At 36.3% G+C, this 19,347-nt stretch overlaps 1 protein-coding gene and 1 long non-coding RNA gene across 5 annotated transcripts in view; one reads left to right on the top strand and one right to left on the bottom strand.

Annotated features, from left to right (window-relative positions):
- LOC147487995 (mitochondrial hydrolase YKR070W-like) overlaps positions 1–12,022 on the bottom strand; it is a 28,118-nt gene extending 16,096 nt beyond the window's left edge. Inside the window, exons 1-8 of one of the 4 annotated variants that reach the window (XM_086570181.1) lie at positions 11,316–12,022; positions 10,659–10,768; positions 10,529–10,564; positions 8,560–8,633; positions 8,373–8,413; positions 8,016–8,087; positions 7,693–7,879; positions 2,695–2,790 (exon numbers count right to left, since the gene is read on the bottom strand). In XM_086570181.1, the coding sequence (XP_086426307.1) occupies positions 2,695–2,790; positions 7,693–7,879; positions 8,016–8,087; positions 8,373–8,413; positions 8,560–8,633; positions 10,529–10,564; positions 10,659–10,768; positions 11,316–11,563 (864 nt within the window). In that variant the 5' untranslated portion in view covers positions 11,564–12,022. Of the gene's footprint in view, positions 1–2,694; positions 2,791–7,692; positions 7,880–8,015; positions 8,088–8,372; positions 8,414–8,559; positions 8,634–10,528; positions 10,565–10,658; positions 10,769–10,839; positions 11,082–11,315 lie in introns of those variants that run through there. The other 3 variants (XM_086570183.1, XM_086570182.1, XM_086570184.1) reach the window with 3 other exon arrangements.
- Positions 12,023–16,673: 4,651 nt separating this feature from the next.
- Positions 16,674–18,256, top strand: LOC147487994 (uncharacterized). Its single transcript, XR_015202430.1, has 4 exons — positions 16,674–16,800; positions 16,935–17,016; positions 17,451–17,669; positions 17,922–18,256. It is a non-coding gene; the product is annotated as an uncharacterized LOC147487994 (long non-coding RNA).
- The last annotated feature ends 1,091 nt before the right edge of the window (positions 18,257–19,347 follow it).

Genomic DNA, 19,347 nt, shown 5'->3' with positions numbered 1-19,347 from the left:
ACAAAGAGATATTGTTACCAATATCCCAAGCCTTCTATTGGTTTGTTACATCTAGCAGTTGGTCAAATAGTAAGCCAAATCAATTTGTGGAGTATGTAGTGAATGGAAACCTTAATGTTATAGAAATTATGTTACAAAGTACAAACTGACACCAGCAACTTGACAAGGCACGTTATACTATGATGCCGAAGCTCGTTTAAATTCCTACGTTGTATTTGTCATTTCAAACACATAGAACAAACAGATATTGCCAAATTCTGCTCTGTATCTGAACGTTGTTTTGGGGGTGTCAACTCTAGAGTATTGAATAACACACTGAGCACCTCTTCTCAAAATATTTCGAACTTGGTACAGTAAAGTTCTTCAACATGGATTGTTCGAATATGCATGTCATTATAGGAAGGGCAGAGGTTTTAAAAAGTGATGAGAGAGGGAGAACTGAGAATGGTTATAACCCCGGATTAACTGAATAGTGGGTCTGTTCTTCGAGATACTCGTGTTGCCTCAAAAATGTATATCTCAAGGGTCATGGTTCTAGTTTTTGCTGGAACCTATTGGCTATTGGGGTTCTAGTTTTTGCTAGAACCTATTGGCTATTGCCTTGTGAAATTTGGCGAGAATATTATATGTAATGGCCTATACGAATTGGGTTTACAATAGCAATTTATATCCTTGAGCTGAAATGCAACAGAAAATGTTCAAGTCTCCCACCATAGTTATAGGTCTCTACATCAGTTGGATTATCGAAAAAAAAAAAGGTCCCTACATCAGTTTTAGATAGCTATTTGAATAGCCAATACCACCTGATGAAGTAAGTCAGTTCTTCCTCAATATAGTTAAACAGGTAAGTTGACAATAGTTAGCAAATACGCAGTCGACCTTAATCTTGTTTCTGGGTGTAGTATGTGCGACCCATCGTCTAGTTAGAATACTGCACTCAACTTTTAAAACAAATAAATGTCATGTATCTAAACATCTAGTTTATATTTAAGATTAACAGAGTTACGAGTTTCGATTGGTTGAATGGAAAAGGAAAAAAAACTAGTGAAAAATGCGATGCCAAACAAGATTCAGAATCCAGTGAAGAATCTTTTAGTTTAATTTGCACAGTACGTGTTAGCAAAACAAGATTTAAAATGGTCCAATGCCTTTTAAAGAGAAAGAGATCATTTGGAACTTCACCGAATATGATCATTTAACAAGTTTTTTTTTCTTTTTCATTAGTTAATATGGAGAGAAAGAGAGGAGATACCAGAGAAAAAAGACAAGAAAAGAGAACTAGGAAAGAGAGAGAGAAAAGCCTGAGACAGAGGAGAGAGAGAATATTAGGGAGAGAGAGAGTCACGAAGAGGGAAAGTAGGAGATTATTTACCTTTTTTTGTGGCGCTTGGGTTTTCCTTTTGTTTCTCACGTGAGATTTTCTTTTTTTGTCAAGTCCGTAAGTTTGAAGTATAAGTACATCCGTTTAAGAGCCGGGCTATATATATATATATATATATCGAGCAAGTTCCATACTTTGTATACCATATTATATATTATATATTCATTCTCATTTAGAAACCTCTAACCTAGATAAAAATTGTTGTCATCTTTCAAAAGAAATCTAACAGTCCAGAAATATCGAGTTTTTGCAATCATCCTTTGCCTAAGTTAGAGATTTCCAAATGAATTGAAATTTTGTAGAGATGATTTTTATGGTGAGTACATCATATCCACAAATAATTAGGTTTACATTCATTTTCTAGGTGAAGTTTTACTTACATACTTATTTATTTTAACTTAAAATAAGTATGTATTTCTAAGAGCGGGACTATATATGTGTGTGTGTGTGTGTGTGTGTGTTGTGGTGTGAACTACTCTTCACAGTACAACACTACATTAACTTTTTTTTTCTGTTTTCTAAAAGTTAAGTAGGGATTGTATCCCTTCTTCATTCATTTATAGATCTAAAATACACTTTGTTCTATTAACTAAAATTTGTTTTGATGGAGAAAACAAAACTAAAGAAGAAGAGAAGACAACATGATATTCACAAGTTTTAATTTTTTGTTGCACGTTCACCAATCACAAGTTATGACTTCGTATATCTACCAACTTAAGTTTCCTTTCAAACATAAAAAGGTATGAGTTTATATGCTACATCTTATATATTCCAACCATCCTACAAGCCAATAAGGGATCTATCAATGACTTTACTTTGATATCATAGATGTCTTTCAATCAAATTAAGATTAAAGAAATGCATGATGCACAGTCAATGCTACTCAGCAACTTGATCTTTCGCTTCAAAATGTCCTCGTGAATTTGTCTCCCAAGTGCACCATGCATACTGTTAGAGTGTGTATTCTATGATGTGGTCATTATGTCATAGTGTAGGGTTTTATACCATATTGTAATATGCCCCTTGTATGGGTGCCCTTATTGTACTTCTCTTTTAGTATATAAATGTAATGTCCACAACCTTAACAGACAAAGGAGTGTGACTCTTCCCCAGATCTGCTCTTCTCCTATCTTCTAAACACCCAAGCTTGGATTCTAACTCATACATATAAAACTAAAATAAAACTAAAAGATCATTTGGCCCTTTTGTGAACCAATAGGTAGATTTACTAATGAAGACCCTTAATACAACAATAAAGCTTTTAACTTCGCAAAGACGGCGTAAGTATGAAATTTGAACCTTAACTAACTAACCTGGTACTCAAGATCATCACTTGCAAAGTACAAAGGTGGTTGATGGCTAATTTCCCTTCCAGGAAGACCCCCAGTTCGCAAAATGTCACAGAGAACCTAAAAGCCATCTCTATCAATTAGTTCAAAGCCTTTTCAGGAAAAATAATAATGAAAAGGTTCCAATCAGCCATGGGATGATTAACTACTAGGCAAACCAGAAGAGTTCGAAGTCTGTTGATAAAGCTTTCAATGCAACAAAAGTATATGCAAATTAAAGAAAATCGTCAAACTACAGTAGAATCTCGTTAAATTGATACGCGATAAATTAATTATCGAGCATAATAGATTTTTCCAATCCCGACTTGGCCAATGTACTAAACTAGTAGTTCGCTAAATTTGGAAGATAATAGATTTTACATTTTTCCCTATAGAGTTATACATGTCCCATTTATTACATGAATTCAAAAGATGTATATATAAGACCAACTATGATGTGCAATGCTGAAAAAAAGTTTGTGTTGGATTAGTAAAGGTCAATTAAATTCACCATTACCATATAATAAGATTATATAATATCACTGTGGTGTATATAGATTTCACTTGTTTAAATGTATAAAGAAATATGTATTGAGGTGATATTTTATGATCATTAACACCTTAAATAATGCACATAATTTGTAAAAATAATAAAAATATACATATAACAAATTTCAAAAAGCCAAAAATATATGGACAAATTAATAACTATCACTTAACCGATTAATTAACACATTAATAATTTACCGATTAGTTAAGCCTCCGCTTAATTAATGGAATTTGCATGGTCCAAGGGTATTATTTATCGAGGTTCTACTGTATTATCTCGAGACAGTCCACAAAGAAAATGGTAACGAGTTAACTACGTTAAAGTAATAATAATTATAGGTCAACCAGATGATGCATTGCAGTGTTTTCTTCTCTACACAAGTTTTTGCTTTATAATTTCAAAATATTTGTTATAAAGGACATTTAATTCCAACTATAAGCAAGTGTAAGCTAAGAAGAGTTGAAAAAGATGGATTCCAAGATGACTTACTGCTTATGCATCATGTGGAAAACTAAACACCAATTTCTTTATAGTTTTTCTTTCTAGATGTCTGAGTTTGTTGACAGCGGCCAACGTATAGAGAACATAATATATATACAAAAAGGGAAAAGGTGTAGACTGTATAGTAAAGAGAATATATATATGGGAAACCAGCAGCATCAACAACCAATAGCAGAAGTCCCACTCTTCATCAAGATGATTGTGTGCCTTCTATCTTCAATCCTTTTTCCCCTTTTCATTTGATACATCCTAAACATTCCAAGGTTTATTTTTGTACTTCGATGAAAAATAAACCTGGGTGGAAAGTTGTTTTCGTTGTTTGAATGTTGTTAGTCTCACTCTGGATAGTGTGAATCAGTAGGGAGATTGTAATGACTTTACTGCCCCCCAAATACCAAAAGCTACTATGCCTTTGCTAACCATTGCTAACCAACTAATGAATCTCAATACATGTAAAGTCTTGAAACCCACATTTTTAAGTCTCAATACATCCATAGACCAACCAAACAAAACTTAACTTATTTAAACAAGAATAGAACAAGGATTGAGGCTGGCAAGCAGTAGGAGCATCAAGAAGGTGAGAGCACAAACGGATTCACAAAATGTAGTATACTTTGTCAGAAAGGGAAACTACCCATGGCAGGCCAAGCACATGATGGGAAGAATTAGAAGATACATTGAACATATGGAAATTTTCTCTTTGAAGCACAAATATAGGGAAGCTAATAGGTTGGCAGATAATTTAGTTTCTAAAATCCCTTCTGTTAGTTTTGTTGAAATTGTACCAAGTTCTTTTTCTGAAGATGTAGGGAAAATAGTCTATGAGGATGTAATAGGCACAAAGTATCTGAGAATGTAATCAAGCTTTTCTATTAATGAAAAGGGGTAGGGGACCTCTCTAACAACCTCGCTTATCCATCAAATAAAATAGGCCTCTCTGGATTGTGCTAGAATATCCTCCAGTTATGCTATTTCCATCAAACCCACATTAAGCCTCCGGTATATACTCCGTGACATGCCATATTTAGCATTTATCACCACGGGAGAAGTAACCATGTCCTTATCCAAACTTTCCTTGATATCTAAGAGACAATGCCAAGGCTTGTTGAAAGAAGAAAATAACATTTCCCACAAATTCGCCATTGTGCAATTAACAGGAAAGTGAGCAATATCCTCCTCCAAATTATTGCAAATGGCAATTGTATTATGTAGCTGCGATCCTCGTCCAACCCAGCTGTTAATAGTTTGGATTCATTTGGGGTTTGAGCCCTCATAAAGAAAGCATTTTATAAGGTGTTTGCACAAATTCTTTGTGCGGGAAGTCTTTATCCACCTAGAGTTCATAATACGGCTTCACCGTGAAGTCCTTATTATTAGTCCATATCCATCTTCTATCCACCTATGTTGCATGGGTATGGGACGGAGTGTCTGGTTTGGACACGGGTACAACCATTTGGACACGGCGAGATCTGAGAGTTAGGTACTGTTTTGCTTGTGTCCGGGAGTCCGTGTCCGTGTCCGTATCCGTGTCCGCATGACACGGGTACGCGATACAGAGGAAATTAGGGCGTACCCATGCAACAGAGCAGTATCCACCTATCCGAATCCTTCTCCAGCGTGGTAAATAGTCGTCAACAACCTACGAAACTCCTCCACTTCCCAATAATCAAGGATTTTTCTCAAGACTATACTCCATACCATGCCATTACTATCCCTTACTAAGTAGTCTGGTATGCATGCTTTTTTATTTGGTGGACGCCATCCAAACTTGTCACAAAATGGTCCACCACTAATACAAACATCATGCAAAAAAAAACGATTTTGGGACCACTAGCAGGCAAAACCACAAATCCACTCTTGAATTTGGACCAGCCATTAGTAAAGTGATGTATTCTAGGGTTCTAAACCCTTGGTTTAGTCCCATATTGGTTCACATATTATTAAGGGGTTTTAGAAGCATGTTTGATTGCTATTTTGGTGTTTTTAGCATAGGTTATTTTTAGGTTTATTTTTAATTACGAAAATTAGTTGTTTTAGTTTCTATAATTGAATTAGAAGGCTAGCTTCTAAATTCATTATTCTTTTAGTCTATATATTGATTTGTAGGCCTTTGGCCATACTTAGTTGTTGATTAATAAACTTTGTGTTTGTGTGAGAAAGGTTTTCTCTTCGTGTGTGTGTTTGTTATTGATTATTTGCAGGGTGATTACAAGCGATAACTTGTCATCTCCCTTCTCAAATTTGTGAGTTTCAAGTCCGGTTGTTGTGCACAACAACCGTAGTGGCTCACAAGCAACCAATTCGTGATTCTTCGGTATCACGTTCATATCTATATGCGCACTAGTGCATCATAAAGCCTCTCCAAAGAGTTGCTCTTCAACCTCCTCATTTGTAACCATCCGCCAAATCTTTACAAATATCCAAGGTCTACGATAACCACCTAGCAAAGTGGGACCACACCATGGCACAACAGCCACCCATCACCGGGATAGGTGCTTTTCCATTACACCCCTCCTCGAGTCACGCTCAGGAGCATAACATCCTTATCCCATAGTAGTTCAAATGTAATGCAATAATGCTTCATTCATGGACACCAAGTATTTACACTAAAGCCAAGGTCCGTCTTCGCAAGACATAGGTGACCCCACTTCATCTACTACTTACTCCGGAACTAACTTTTTAAGCTCCTCTAAGCGCTGCCCAACATCCTTCCTATATCCTCAAAATTTGGGACTGCTGCTACTCCATAGAGTTCTGACTTGGGCAAGTTAATCCTCAAGCAAACACCATCTGACACCACAACAAACGATTCTTAAATGTGTGAGCTTTTTCTCAAGACGCACTACAAAAGAACATTATGTAATCTGCAAATTGTGATTGTGACGCCATTAGTTCATTCCCGTTAAATTGCCACCTAGAGCCGTCTAGATAGCCAATGTCAACAAATGTTTAGGTCAACTTGCTTAAACCCTCGATCACCACATTGGAAAAAAAAAATGGAGAAGATGAATAACCTTGTCGTAGTCACCTTGAGCTCTTAAAGAAGAATTTAGAGTTTAGACTCACACCATTGAAAAGAACAGAGAATGTAGCCAGGGATATGCATTTTCTAATCCAGCTCTCCACACTATCCCAAATCCCATATCTTCCTTCACATAGTCAAGTAATTAGAATAGATATGATCACAAGCTTTAATCATGCTCACCATTACCACAATGGCACCTCCTCCTTCCTTCATCTCCAAACAAGCAAGGGATGAACCCCCTTACTTCACTAAAGGCTTAGAGTTATAAAAGGAATATTTCTAGATTGAATAAAACAAGATATCGTATGGGAAAAGAATCGTACTGATTGCGCATACCCGGAAGGAACAAGCAAGGGATGTGCGCCTACCAGGACTGATTGGCTTAAGCTTAAGACAGTAATGCATGCATGTTGGATCTCAATTCAAAATCAATGAGCTCATTGTTATTAGACAAACAATTGAGGATGCACCTAACGTTTCGTCAAGGGATTTTGGTAGTGTAGATTATAGGCCCCATCACCTCCCAAGTGCATAAGATTTTATACATATACCCAAGAAGACTAACTTTAACATTCCATGCTCATTTTAGCACACAAAGCGTTACTATTACCGAGTGTAATAAACAGTTTTCACTCATTCACTAATAGATTATTGATTACTCAGAAACAAATAAACTGTGAGGCAGAATATCCTGTATGGCTGTATATGTAGGGTGTAGAACAAGTTCTTGAACCGCAATATGTTTTTGATAGTCAACTTATCGAACCAGAATGGTTCTACAAAACACCAAAAAGTAATTGCACAAACTTTTGCAATGTAGTTGTGCAACTTCCATATAATACAAAAAGGACAAACATATACTTGAAAAAATTAACAGAAGTTTAAAACAAGTTGAGCTACAGAAAACCTGAATATCCCTGCTCCAGTCAACAGAATCACTAACAACAAATGCTGCTTGAACTCTATCTGGGAAGGCACTAGAATGTAAGGAAATCTCCTTGCTAAACTCTTTCTTGCTTGTCCAATGCTTGTACTGAGACAATGGATCAATGTTATCAAAGTAGGACGCGAACACGTCAATCGAGAGCACATTTCTGCACATAAATTAATACAGAAAGCAAGATTAAGGAACAAAACGCATAAATCAGCTCCCCATTAATTGCTGCGATGAAAAAGAGTGAGTGCAGACGAAAGAACAGTTAAATGAAGACAAGCAAAGTACAGCCTTACTTAAAGCCATACTCTGACATCACCATAGCAGGCTCCCCTTTCCCAACTGCAATAACGAGTTCATTCTGAAATCTGCAAAAACTAAAATGTCATTGCCAAGGTTTAAGAGGGTGACAGAGAGATATAACGATGCTTCTGCATCCAGATTTTGATCCAAGACAATTCCCTTTTGTTATTTAGACAAGAAACAAAATAATAGGTTTGTGTTGCGTCCCAAGTACTAAAAAAAAACCCCCCCTGTTCATGTATGAGCGCAAGTAAAAGATGTCTTCAAACAACCAAGGGCCTTGCCAGCTGATGTCACATCCCAAAACAGAAAAATGCATCGATGGGTCACATTTCAGTCAAGATATATACCTGTGTACAAGATCTTTAAAAGGTGTATGCCCCTGTAAAACCTGCAATAAAATAAAAACAACGTGCATTTACCAAAGTTGCTAAACACTAATGCAATGGTCATTTAAAAGATCTGTAAAGGGGAAACGGTTAAAATTATCCAGAAAGATGTAGAAGTTTATGGCATTTTCTATCTTGAAATAGGTACCTGGGAAGTTAATATGTTTACTCCCAAGAGGTCACTTAGTTCTGAGGCTCGTTTAGATTCTGGGATGCCACCACCTATCAATTAGAGTGTCAATATGCATTAGTCTACTGTAACAGCAGTACACATCCCTTTCATCTGAGAACTATGAGGAAGTTTCTATTCAAAGGTCTCCTACAAAAAGCATGTTCAAGTTGCATATGGAAGAGTAGGATAACCGGAGAAGCAAGTTAAAAGATAGATGCCAAACTGAACAATATGAATAAACGTATATATACATGCCCCACAACTTCACATATACCATACCATACATATATATGGGGAGGGATCAATATACCATGGTTTTCATACCATGGTTTATAACATGCCCCACAACTTCATCTATAAGACAAACTAAAACCTAGTTTTTTGTGGCTATTTCCAACAAACCATGAAGATCACCTCCATAAAATTTCAGCTCATTTGATAGTGTTTATCAATGCCTAAAGACGATTGCAAAATCAAAGTTTCTGGGCTGTTAAAAAGAAATTCAAAGTTGTCAACAATTTTTTACTAGGTTAGAGGCTGTGTTGCATGGGTACGGGACGGAGTGTCTGGTTTGGACACGGGTACGACGATTTGGACACGGCAAGATCTGAGAATTAGGGTACTGTTTTGCTTGTGTCCGGGTGTCCGGGTCCGTACCCGTGTCCGCGATACAAAGGAAATTAGGGCGTACCCATGCAACAGAGGTTAGAGGATTCCAAATGAGCTGAATTTTTGTGGAGTAGCTCTCCATGGTTAGTAGATCATATCCACAAAATATTAGCTCTTAACTCATCTTGTAAAGGGATGAGGTATAAACCATAGTATTAAAAAACCATGGTATAAAAAATCTCTTAATAATAGAGTAAGTCCTAAACTCTTGATAATTTGACAGATCATATGGCAGAATGAATACAGATGTATCAACATATGGAAGACTTAAACCTTATAAACTCCAACTTATAACCAATTTGTGATAGGTGGAGACGCCCAAGACCACTTATACTATACAGCAACTCTACAAGGCATGTAGGACTATAACAAACATCTCAACAGGAAGGATTTGGAGCAAATTATTGAAAACAAACAATGACAAGTAGTGGAGCACAGACGAGTAAGTAATACTTAAAAAATAAAATTTGGAAGAAATAAAAATTCTTAGGCATTTCATTTTCGCCAGGTCTAATAGTTGCAAAAATGAAAAATCATAAATAGATAGTTGCAACTTCCAAGAACCAATACAAAAACAAATAGTTGCAAAAATCATGATTTTTTTCCTCTAATTGCTTGAATAGTTGAATAAGAAGAAATCAAGGAAAAATACATAGAGCAATGCAATATTAGCAGCTCATAGAATGTGAGAGAAAAAAGACTATTCATTATAAGTATTCTCTATTTTATTTTTTTATTTTTTTTGATAAATTGGCATCTTATTCATAAGTATTCTCTATATTGATTAAGAAGTTTCCTCAATCTAGAGTAGTATATCGGGGATTTGATCAGAAGCCAAATAACATAATGTACGGAGGTAAAAAACTCAACGTCGGAAATGGTTGAGCCAGATAATTTTTTACGTAAGTTTTACTAACCAATAAGATGGGATAGATAATAGCCGTTTTAAACCAAAACCCTGTTTTCAAAAAAGTAAACCCGGTCTCCTTTTGATGGAAAACCACTTAGAAGTTCAATTCTTATATCATATATACCAGAAAATATCCCCTAATAGACATATAGAGCAATGAAGAACAAGAACCTATATGAACGATTAAAACTTATTTACCTACAGATTGATTTAGCAAATGGAGTTTTCAATTTCCATTCTTCAAGTGATATAATATAACTCATGTATCACACTGTTTAGGGATCTGTTTGTTTACTACCATTTATTCTAAATAAATGAAATGATAGGGCAACTTATGAGTAGGCAGGTGAGCAAGTTGAGGTTTACCATTAGTCAAGAAGAGAAACGGAATCCTTAGAGTACCTGCAATGCAAAGACAAGAAATGCACATTTTAAATTGTAACACAACAAAAAGACTAACTTCAATCATAAATCATACATTGTAGTTATATCTTACCACAGTCTCTATATAGTCTTTTAAGTGCTTGAGGAGAATTTCCAATTGGAGTATGCCCTCTGATAATTACACCATCAATATCAAATGCAATACCAAAATTACTCCCCTGCCTGTTCAGAAATAAAAATAATAATTAAGACCAAGAAAATAGAACAAGGCCAGTGCATGCAGTAGTACGAACTTCTCTGGTTTGGTGTGAAGAAGCTGCCAGAATGAACGCTGCACCAATGGACATACACTGTTTCTTTTCTCCTTACATAATACAGTTTTAATCACGTTGCCGAATCTCATTTTCTTTTATTGGAAAATGTTTAACATGAATTTTCAGCATTGTTATATCGAACATTGTGGCAAAATATCAAACATTTATCGCGACATTTATACCCGAGATAAAAAACATTACGGAATTTTGGGTTCTGATATTTATCGGCTTAGCAATTTGGATGTCAGCACACCACAACCCATACATTGAAAACTTTCTTCATCTACTAGCCGCCCATCATGCTTCGTTTTCTATGTAATAATAATACATTTCAAAGAAGAGGTTTCACGATTGGAGAGTCAACAACAAAAACAAGTTTTATGTACGACCCATCATTTCTTGTTAGATCCATCTCTAGTAAATCTGCCTCCAAGAAATCGTTCACAGTGACATACCTTGTCGGTGCATGTGGGTTATCACAAGTAGATGCTATATCTGCATCCAAGAAAGTCCAGTTTAAGAATTCAACTGGACCAAATTCAGTCCTTGCCCTTCTCAGAAGCCACGGATTCCGTGACATCCACATTGCCCAAATCATACAAAAGACGCCAAAACTGCTCATATGCAATGCTGAAAAAACCCTTAAACCTAAAATAGAGTTTTTCCGTTCTTTCGGTCTTTCTGGCCCTGACCTTGCTGACATCGTCTATGCAGACCCCTACATATTTGAGGCTAGTCTAGAGAAGCAAATCATTCCGACTATTGTTTACCTCAAGGCTGTCCTTCATTTGACTAATAGTGATGTCATGTCCTTGCTCACACGCTCACCTTCGCTTTTTAATAGGAAACCACATTACGATTTGCCACCCGACATGTCATTCTTGCTCAAGGTGTGCCCAGCTCGAATATTTCTACCAGAGTGCTTTTAGTTACATGGTTCGCATCTAGGAATAAATTAATTTGCAAAGAGCACCTTGGAGTTAATTTCATGTATTAAAGTCTCAAAGAAACAAACAACTCCCAAAAGGTTTGTGTTTGAATATCTATTCCTATTATGTTTTCAAGGTTTTTGAATCTTCAATGAGGTTGATCATTTGCATATGCGGTGATTAGTTAGGTTTATTGTAATTCTAATATGTTGGTTTAATACTATGAATTGGAAATTTCAGAATCCTGATGGTAACTGTGATTCTAGATTTGTCATTCTTTGTATTGTATGCTTCTCATACGTTTGGTCAAGTTGAAAACTGTTTGATTTGCCATTTTTTGTTAGAAAAACAGGTGCTAGTGCGCATCATAATAATTCTAGAGCCAAGCAACGTGGCTGACACCAGTGTAGCACTCATATGGAACTGTCATAATAGAGAAAGCATCAAGATAATTAAATAAATAAAATGTGAGGACAGCTGCACCTACTTCCTACAAAAAACAAACAAATTCACCAACCTCTGAATGCAGAAAAGTTGTAGTTCAGGCCGAAGATGGAACAAAACCGAAGACCAGCAGTATGAAGGAGATTTCGATTGACTGCTCTTAGAGCAAGTCCAATGGGGACATGCTAAAAGGGTGTCACATCAGAAGTTTGGCACTTATAACTTGCAAGACAAATTCAGCATGCCAAAACGTTCCAGTGAGTGTTTTATAGCCAGCTTTAGCTTTGGTGGACGGAGGACAGAAATTGTGCAGTCTGTATGAGGCAGAAAACCTCAACAGCTTGTTTTTTTTTAAAAAAAATACATATATGTTCATCCACTTTGCACAACTTGGCACAACATTTTCTCCTATTCTTTTTCTACAATATGGATCCAATTGAATTTGAACAAACAACCATCCAAGGGAAAAATGGAAAGAAACTTGCCACCACAAGGCCCGGAAATTTTTTGATTCAAGAAAACGGCGCTCCAAGGTGTGATTGTACACATCAATTGCACCCAATGCTAGCATAGGCACTTTTCTATCACACTCTTCCTCGGAAGACGCACAGTGATATCAAAGTCTCATCCTCTTAAGATGGAGCAAATCCCGGCTCTGATATCATTAGTAACAATGTACAACTGTCTCCCAACACAGAGCTAGGCTCTTTTTTTATCCCTTCCTTGGACCACGGTGCAGTATTATTAAAGTCACAATGCCTTAAGTAGAGCAATTCCCAAATCTGATACCGTTGGTAATGATCCACACCTTCCAGTTACGCTAATACTATCACCATGTAGCCACTACATCCCTATGACGGGGTGAGGTTTTATCCCGATGGGACTTTCCAAGAGGTCAACTATCCTGCATCTACTACCACCAGTGCCCCATTTACTACAGAGTTTTCAACCACTCAGAAGTCACTTGTGCTTGCAGATGCATCGATGTTAGTATTTATATTTTAAGATTAAATTCATTTGGATTTGTAACAACTTAATTATTGAAATAAAACTTTTATTGAAAATAAGAAAACAACTTACATACACATAATATAATGAGGGGAAAATTAAAGCATAATACACACAACAAATTAAAAGGAAATACATTAAAAATGCATCAAATACGTACGAAGCATTTAAAATACTTAATCAAATTAATCAATCGTTTTCTTCGCCGTATTCGATCTTCCAAAGTGTAAATTTTTTGAAGCAGTTCATACATTGCGAAGAGCTTGATCTTTCAAGATTTGTTTCTTTGTGCTTTTGTACCATTCTTTTTCTTGAGGCGTCATAGTCAAGGTATTTGTACTCTTTCCCACAGCAATGTCTCACACAATTCTTTTTTTTCTGCAAGTTTAACCCTTGAAGGATTAGACACAGTACTTCACTTTCATAGAATTTTTTTCCATTGTCAGTCGCTGCCTCAATGGCCTCCATCACCCGTTGAGATTGTCGCATTAATTCTTTGAGAGAAGATTCGTTTTGACTTTCACCTCTTTTCTTTTGTTTTTATTTGTCTCTTCCACAATCCGGTCTTTTTGATGAACCAAGTCCTTGCATTTCAGAACCAGGTGTTCCCCGGCCCCCATGCCATCTTGTTTGTTTAATGGAGCTGGAGACCCACTGTGAAAATTAGTTTGAGAGAAGTCAGGTGTAGTTGGAACTGAATGACTAGCCCATTTTTCGTAGTCTTTCAAAATAAACCACGCATGATCAAATTTGGAGGGTTTATTATCTGAAGACCTGGCGACATACAACTTCCTTACTTGCTCCATCTGTAAAAGAAAAAAATATATTAGTTTGAGTTTAATCAATTCTAGCTAAATAATATATATATATAATAATAACTAATTACAATGTCCATTTCATTAGTTCCTAATATGTTCATATCCTCAGCTTGATTCAAACATCCACGAAATAAAGTAACAACTAACTTTATTTATCAGTTGCCAACGACTTGTAACACGTACTTCTCATAGTTCGTGCCTCTGTAAAACCCCACATCATCCTCTAATTCTCAAATTGTTCTTTAATTTTATCACACAACATGTTGCCTGATTGATTTGTTCCGATAATTGGATCAATTGAATTGTCCAACCATGTTTGGTATAATAATGTGTCTTCATCAACGCTAAAGGATGCTCCCCTGCTTGACATCCTACCTACATTAATATTCATTCTCCCAGGACGCTCATAGAGAGCCATGTCAGCATATTTTTAAAAAAAAACCCGTCCACATCAGCACAATTTTTAAGTAGATACACAAAATTAATTAAAAGTCAGGACAGTATGTTGATTATTTGCGAGTCAGTCCCTACTACAAATTACATCATACGTTGGATTTGTTTGAGATACATATAATAAGAACAACACAATTACACGCCTAATCTTTAAACCAATTCGCGATAACTACGAATCATTCAAACACAAATTTTGAATCTAAAAAAAAAAAAAAAAACTTCAGTTTCAACTTTCAACTAAGAATCCTAAAAACCCAAAAATCCAAAAAGCCTTCCACAAGTTCCATATATTAAACTCTTCATAATTAAACTCCTGCAAAACCTTAAACAAGTCTTCATCTACTATCTTCTCTCTATCTCAATCAACACCCAATCTTACTTTTCCCTATTTTTTCAAGAAATTGAGATCTACAAGAAATCTAAAGGGACTCTCCGTGTTCTCGATGCAATGTGTGGCTGTGGAGTTCGGTCTCTTCGATATTTAGTACAAGCTGAAGCTTTGATTTTAGTGTTGGTCGGATATGGGTTTCACATCTCTAAACTTAAATATTCAATCTGAAATTTGGCGATTTTTTTTTATTTAATTCTGCTTTTATGTATTGAAGGAGAGAAGTAATTCTATTGGACGAGAAATGACTTGGGGCAGACAGCAAACTTTCAACACGACCATCAATATTGTGCAAGGAGTACGTCTATGGTTTTTGCCTGGAGTTCTAGAGATTCCTATTATGTTAACACCAGAGCCAGGTGAAAGTCGTTTTGGAATGGATATCAAACAAACCGAAGAGGTGATTTCCCTCATAGGGAACATACAATATGTTCATAACTACATATAAATAGCTTTCTGGAACCTAGCTTACTAGGAAAATATTTATGTAGTAGGGTTTCATCTAGCTCACACCGTTGTGGCAAAAGGGTCTCGCGGTGATCGTCTTTGGATTGAGGCAGTTACAAGAGCAAGCAAGTGAGGCAGGACACTTCGTCATTTCCCTTGCCAATGCACATTTCTTTATTTCTAATTATATAAACGTAAACAGGAGCTGATGTCGACTTGAAAAATGATGGTGGTCACTCTGCTCTTCACTACGCTGCCAGCAAGGGTTGAAGATAGTTGAGATCCTGATTTCCCATTATGCAAAGCTCAATCAGAAGGACAATGTAATTATCCTTTTCCCCAAATAATCATTGTTGTATATGGTGGTAAAGTGTGTCCTATTTTATCTTTTGTATCCAATACTTTTTCTCATGTCCATTTAAATATCTATGAAATGTTCTATGTGGATGCTTTCTGTCTCCGTCATTGGTATTTTTGGAGTGCATTTCTGCAGGTTGGTTGCACACCATTGCATCAGACAACAAGCACTGGGAACTCAAGTTTTGTTTGAACTTCTAATCAAGGAAGGAGCACAGGTTGATGTTGTATTGATAGAGCAGGTCAAACGCCATTCATGAGTGCAATGATATGTGAGAACAAAGAGGTCAAGCGTGTTCGTGTTTTTAATTTTTTTTTTTTTTTAATGGTGAAGTGGCTTTTCGTTCACGTCTTCTAGATTGATTTTGTTTAACATAGAATGTCTTCTTCATTTCTAATTAAGAACAACCAAGGAAGTTATTTTGCTATTATGAAATATGATCATATGTTCAATAGATTATGTTTCTTGATGTTAGATCCAAAATTATCATATGACCAGTCAAGTTTGTATGAAAGTACTCCTAAAAGAAATCTGAGAATGATTTTTTAAATGGCAGTAACCCTATCAATGCAAGCTAGCTGTTTGAATGGAGGAACTTGGTGGAGGAGGTCTCAAATGAATGGTTGTGGGGTGCATAGTAGTGGTTTAAGTTTTGATTGATCACTTGGGATTACAAAAAAGAGTACTGTTCGTGAGCTTATCTATTATCCAATATATATTTAGCACTATCATTTGTGCCAGTTGACTCTCATGATGTAGGACACGTGCAATTTCCCTTCAACGTGAAAGAGCCTTCCTTACCATTATACAGCTTTCGATGTTGACTCATTGCTCTTGGTGTCTCATGTCATGCAGACTCGGCAATTTATCATCGAACTGAAAACACTATTGGCATAATCTCAAATATTGAACAAATTTAAACGTAAACGTGAGAGAATCATACAAGACACTCAATACATACAAAGTACGAGCCGGGTGCCAAAGTGACGGGTTTATGTGTAAAACTTGAGGTTTTAGATGTTGAACTTGAAGAAGTAAAATCGAACCAACCGGATGCTTATGCACATTCAAGGATCTCGAATAACAGTTACAAAGGTCAAACTAATTCCTAAGGATAATATTCATCTATAACATTTCCCTGATTTCTGTTTTGTTCTTAGTTTTGTCTTTGACTTCCAATTTGAAATGTTTAATCCTGAAGGAGTGAAAACTTCTTTGTGTGTGCATAGATTTATAACAAGAGCACAAAGAGGACCTCTTCCAGTCAAATCTTTATTTACTTGAGATATACATAATTACGTAGTCGTGCAAGTAAGTGAATTTAGCTAGCTCTATAGTCTTTCTGATTATTTTTTTGCACTAGAGCGATGAATCGTAAAACTGTAGGAGGATACAATTTAAACTTAGTCAGGGTAATCCATTTCCCTACTAGGCTGAATAGGGTGGGTTATCATAGTCTCCATTTCGAAATGGTGGATCAGGCTAAGAGGATATACTTCCGACTTTAGTCATTTCCAATAGTATTAAATCAACTAACTCAAAGTGTATTGTGTCGAACGTAGCATAAAATCTTTAGACATCTTTTTAGTGAAAAATATATGTAATGGGTACAAGAACTCCATGTTGTTCTTTGATATCTCGCAACATTTCTTTTGGCCTAGACATTAGGATAAAAACTTCAATTTTCTCTGTTATGTTGTCTTCAGTTGTTTTGCTGCTCAAGGATCTCAAAAGTTTTCTTACAGGTATAACTACTTGAACTGTAGAAGGGGTGATGAAGATCTGTCTTAGCAAGGGATATGAAATTAGACTCTTTACAGAGCCATCTAGGTTATAAAGAAGGAAGAAGTTGGTCCTAGCTGGAGCCACAACAATCTATCAGAACTTATATGGAACACGTATAATACCTCAATGAGGTTTATAAGGAGTTGATACAAGAGTTATCAGAGATACAAAATGAACTGGTGGGTTTCATTCATATTCATGTTGTGAATATTCTATTCCACCACTTGATATAAGGTTCTTTATTCAGAGGAAGATAAAGAACTTGTAATCTAGCATACTATATATGTTAGACACGGGGATTTAACCCATTATATTGGGAAGAACTTAGATACCGAATGATTTTATTAAGCACTGGAACTACTGGGTCAGAAGTGCCTTACTCCATAGGCAACTAGATTCAGCTACTCTAAATGATGCAGCCACCCATGCAGGTAGGATGTCTAACTTGATAGTTGAGAAAATGTGCCATCTGCTGGTGTGCCCATTGTGACAACAGAGTCTGTTGAAGAGCCCACAGCACAGCAAAGCAGCTACACGGAGAAGATCTCTTCAGCAGCAGTCTCAGCGAAAAATATGGCAGCTTCCAAGCTTGGATATGGTGGCAGTCCTGATTCTGCTTCGTCGACAAGAGCTAAATTAAATAAAGGTGGAGAGAATGCACAGTATATGGGAAAGACGCTGGGGCTGGGAGTGCAGTTATTTCCACCCTTGATGTTGTGAAAGTTGATTGTTTTCATAGTTTTTAGTTGTTTGATTATTTTCAAGTAGACAAGTACACAAACGCACCCAATGTCGACGTATTATCTGAAATTTTACTATGTTTCAAAGTCAGTTTTTTTTTCCCCAAATTTGTGCATGCCCAGAATATCTATAGTTTAATTAGCTGTAGCCTGTAAGTCCTATTGTAAGCTTTATCTGCAGTAATATATTTGCTCCTTTGATTGTTAAGCGTATCACAAAGTGGAAAATGTATCTTATTTGCCCACGGTGGGCTGATCTGTTTGGGATGTCGTTTGGCCTTATCGTTCCTCATTTGTGGAATACAATAATTGTGAATGTTTGTTTAAAAATTTAAATTTTCGACTGATAAACATATTGCTCATCGGATGGTATATTCACGGGTTTCTCCTAAGTACTTCAAAACCATTGAGGCATTGAGCCAGTTTTTGAGTGACCTTTGGTCCCATATATGCACATGTATGAGATATCGAGGTTATTGTCAGTATGTTACCATTATATTTAAGTTTAACTTGGTTGCAATTTGAGGATACCAATATGAATGAAGCATCTGAGGAGATTGTAGTGAAAATAGTTGCACATGGATTCATCGGAAGGAGAGTTGATGAGATGGAATCTGGACTTGTGATGGCCCTCGGCTCGATTACATGATCCAACTTGCTGAGAAGGACAACGGTGATCAGGTAGACAGTAGACAAAGACAGTGCACGAAAGGTCATTAGTTCTAGAAGGATATATATATTTTAGGACTTTTTTGATAATCTATATTTTAGGACTTGAAAGTGTCTTAAGATGGATATACTTGATTGCTTTAAATTGTTTAAGTGGATTATTATTTATTTATTTTTCAATGCAACACGTACAAGTCGCTTTTGGGGGGTGATCAAGCATACTGTTATCTCATCTTACCAAGAGGTGTACCCCCACATGTGAGATTATATTTTTTTGGTATATGCTAAGTGTTGTAAGGAAATTTGGACCACGAGTCCACGACCATCTATTGAATGGAAAGAGGAGGTGCCCTCTCAGGATTTCTTCCTTTAGGGGACTACAAGCTTGCACCAATATTCGAGAAGGATTCCTACTTAATAGTCCCCGCTGTTTTCACTCTTAGATGTC

Source organism: Coptis chinensis, chromosome 7, assembly GCF_015680905.1.
Source record: "Coptis chinensis isolate HL-2020 chromosome 7, ASM1568090v1, whole genome shotgun sequence".
NCBI classification, from domain to species: Eukaryota; Viridiplantae; Streptophyta; class Magnoliopsida; order Ranunculales; family Ranunculaceae; genus Coptis; species Coptis chinensis.
The sequence above is the reverse complement of the archived record's forward strand: the minus strand, read 5'-3'. Positions and strand labels throughout refer to the sequence as shown.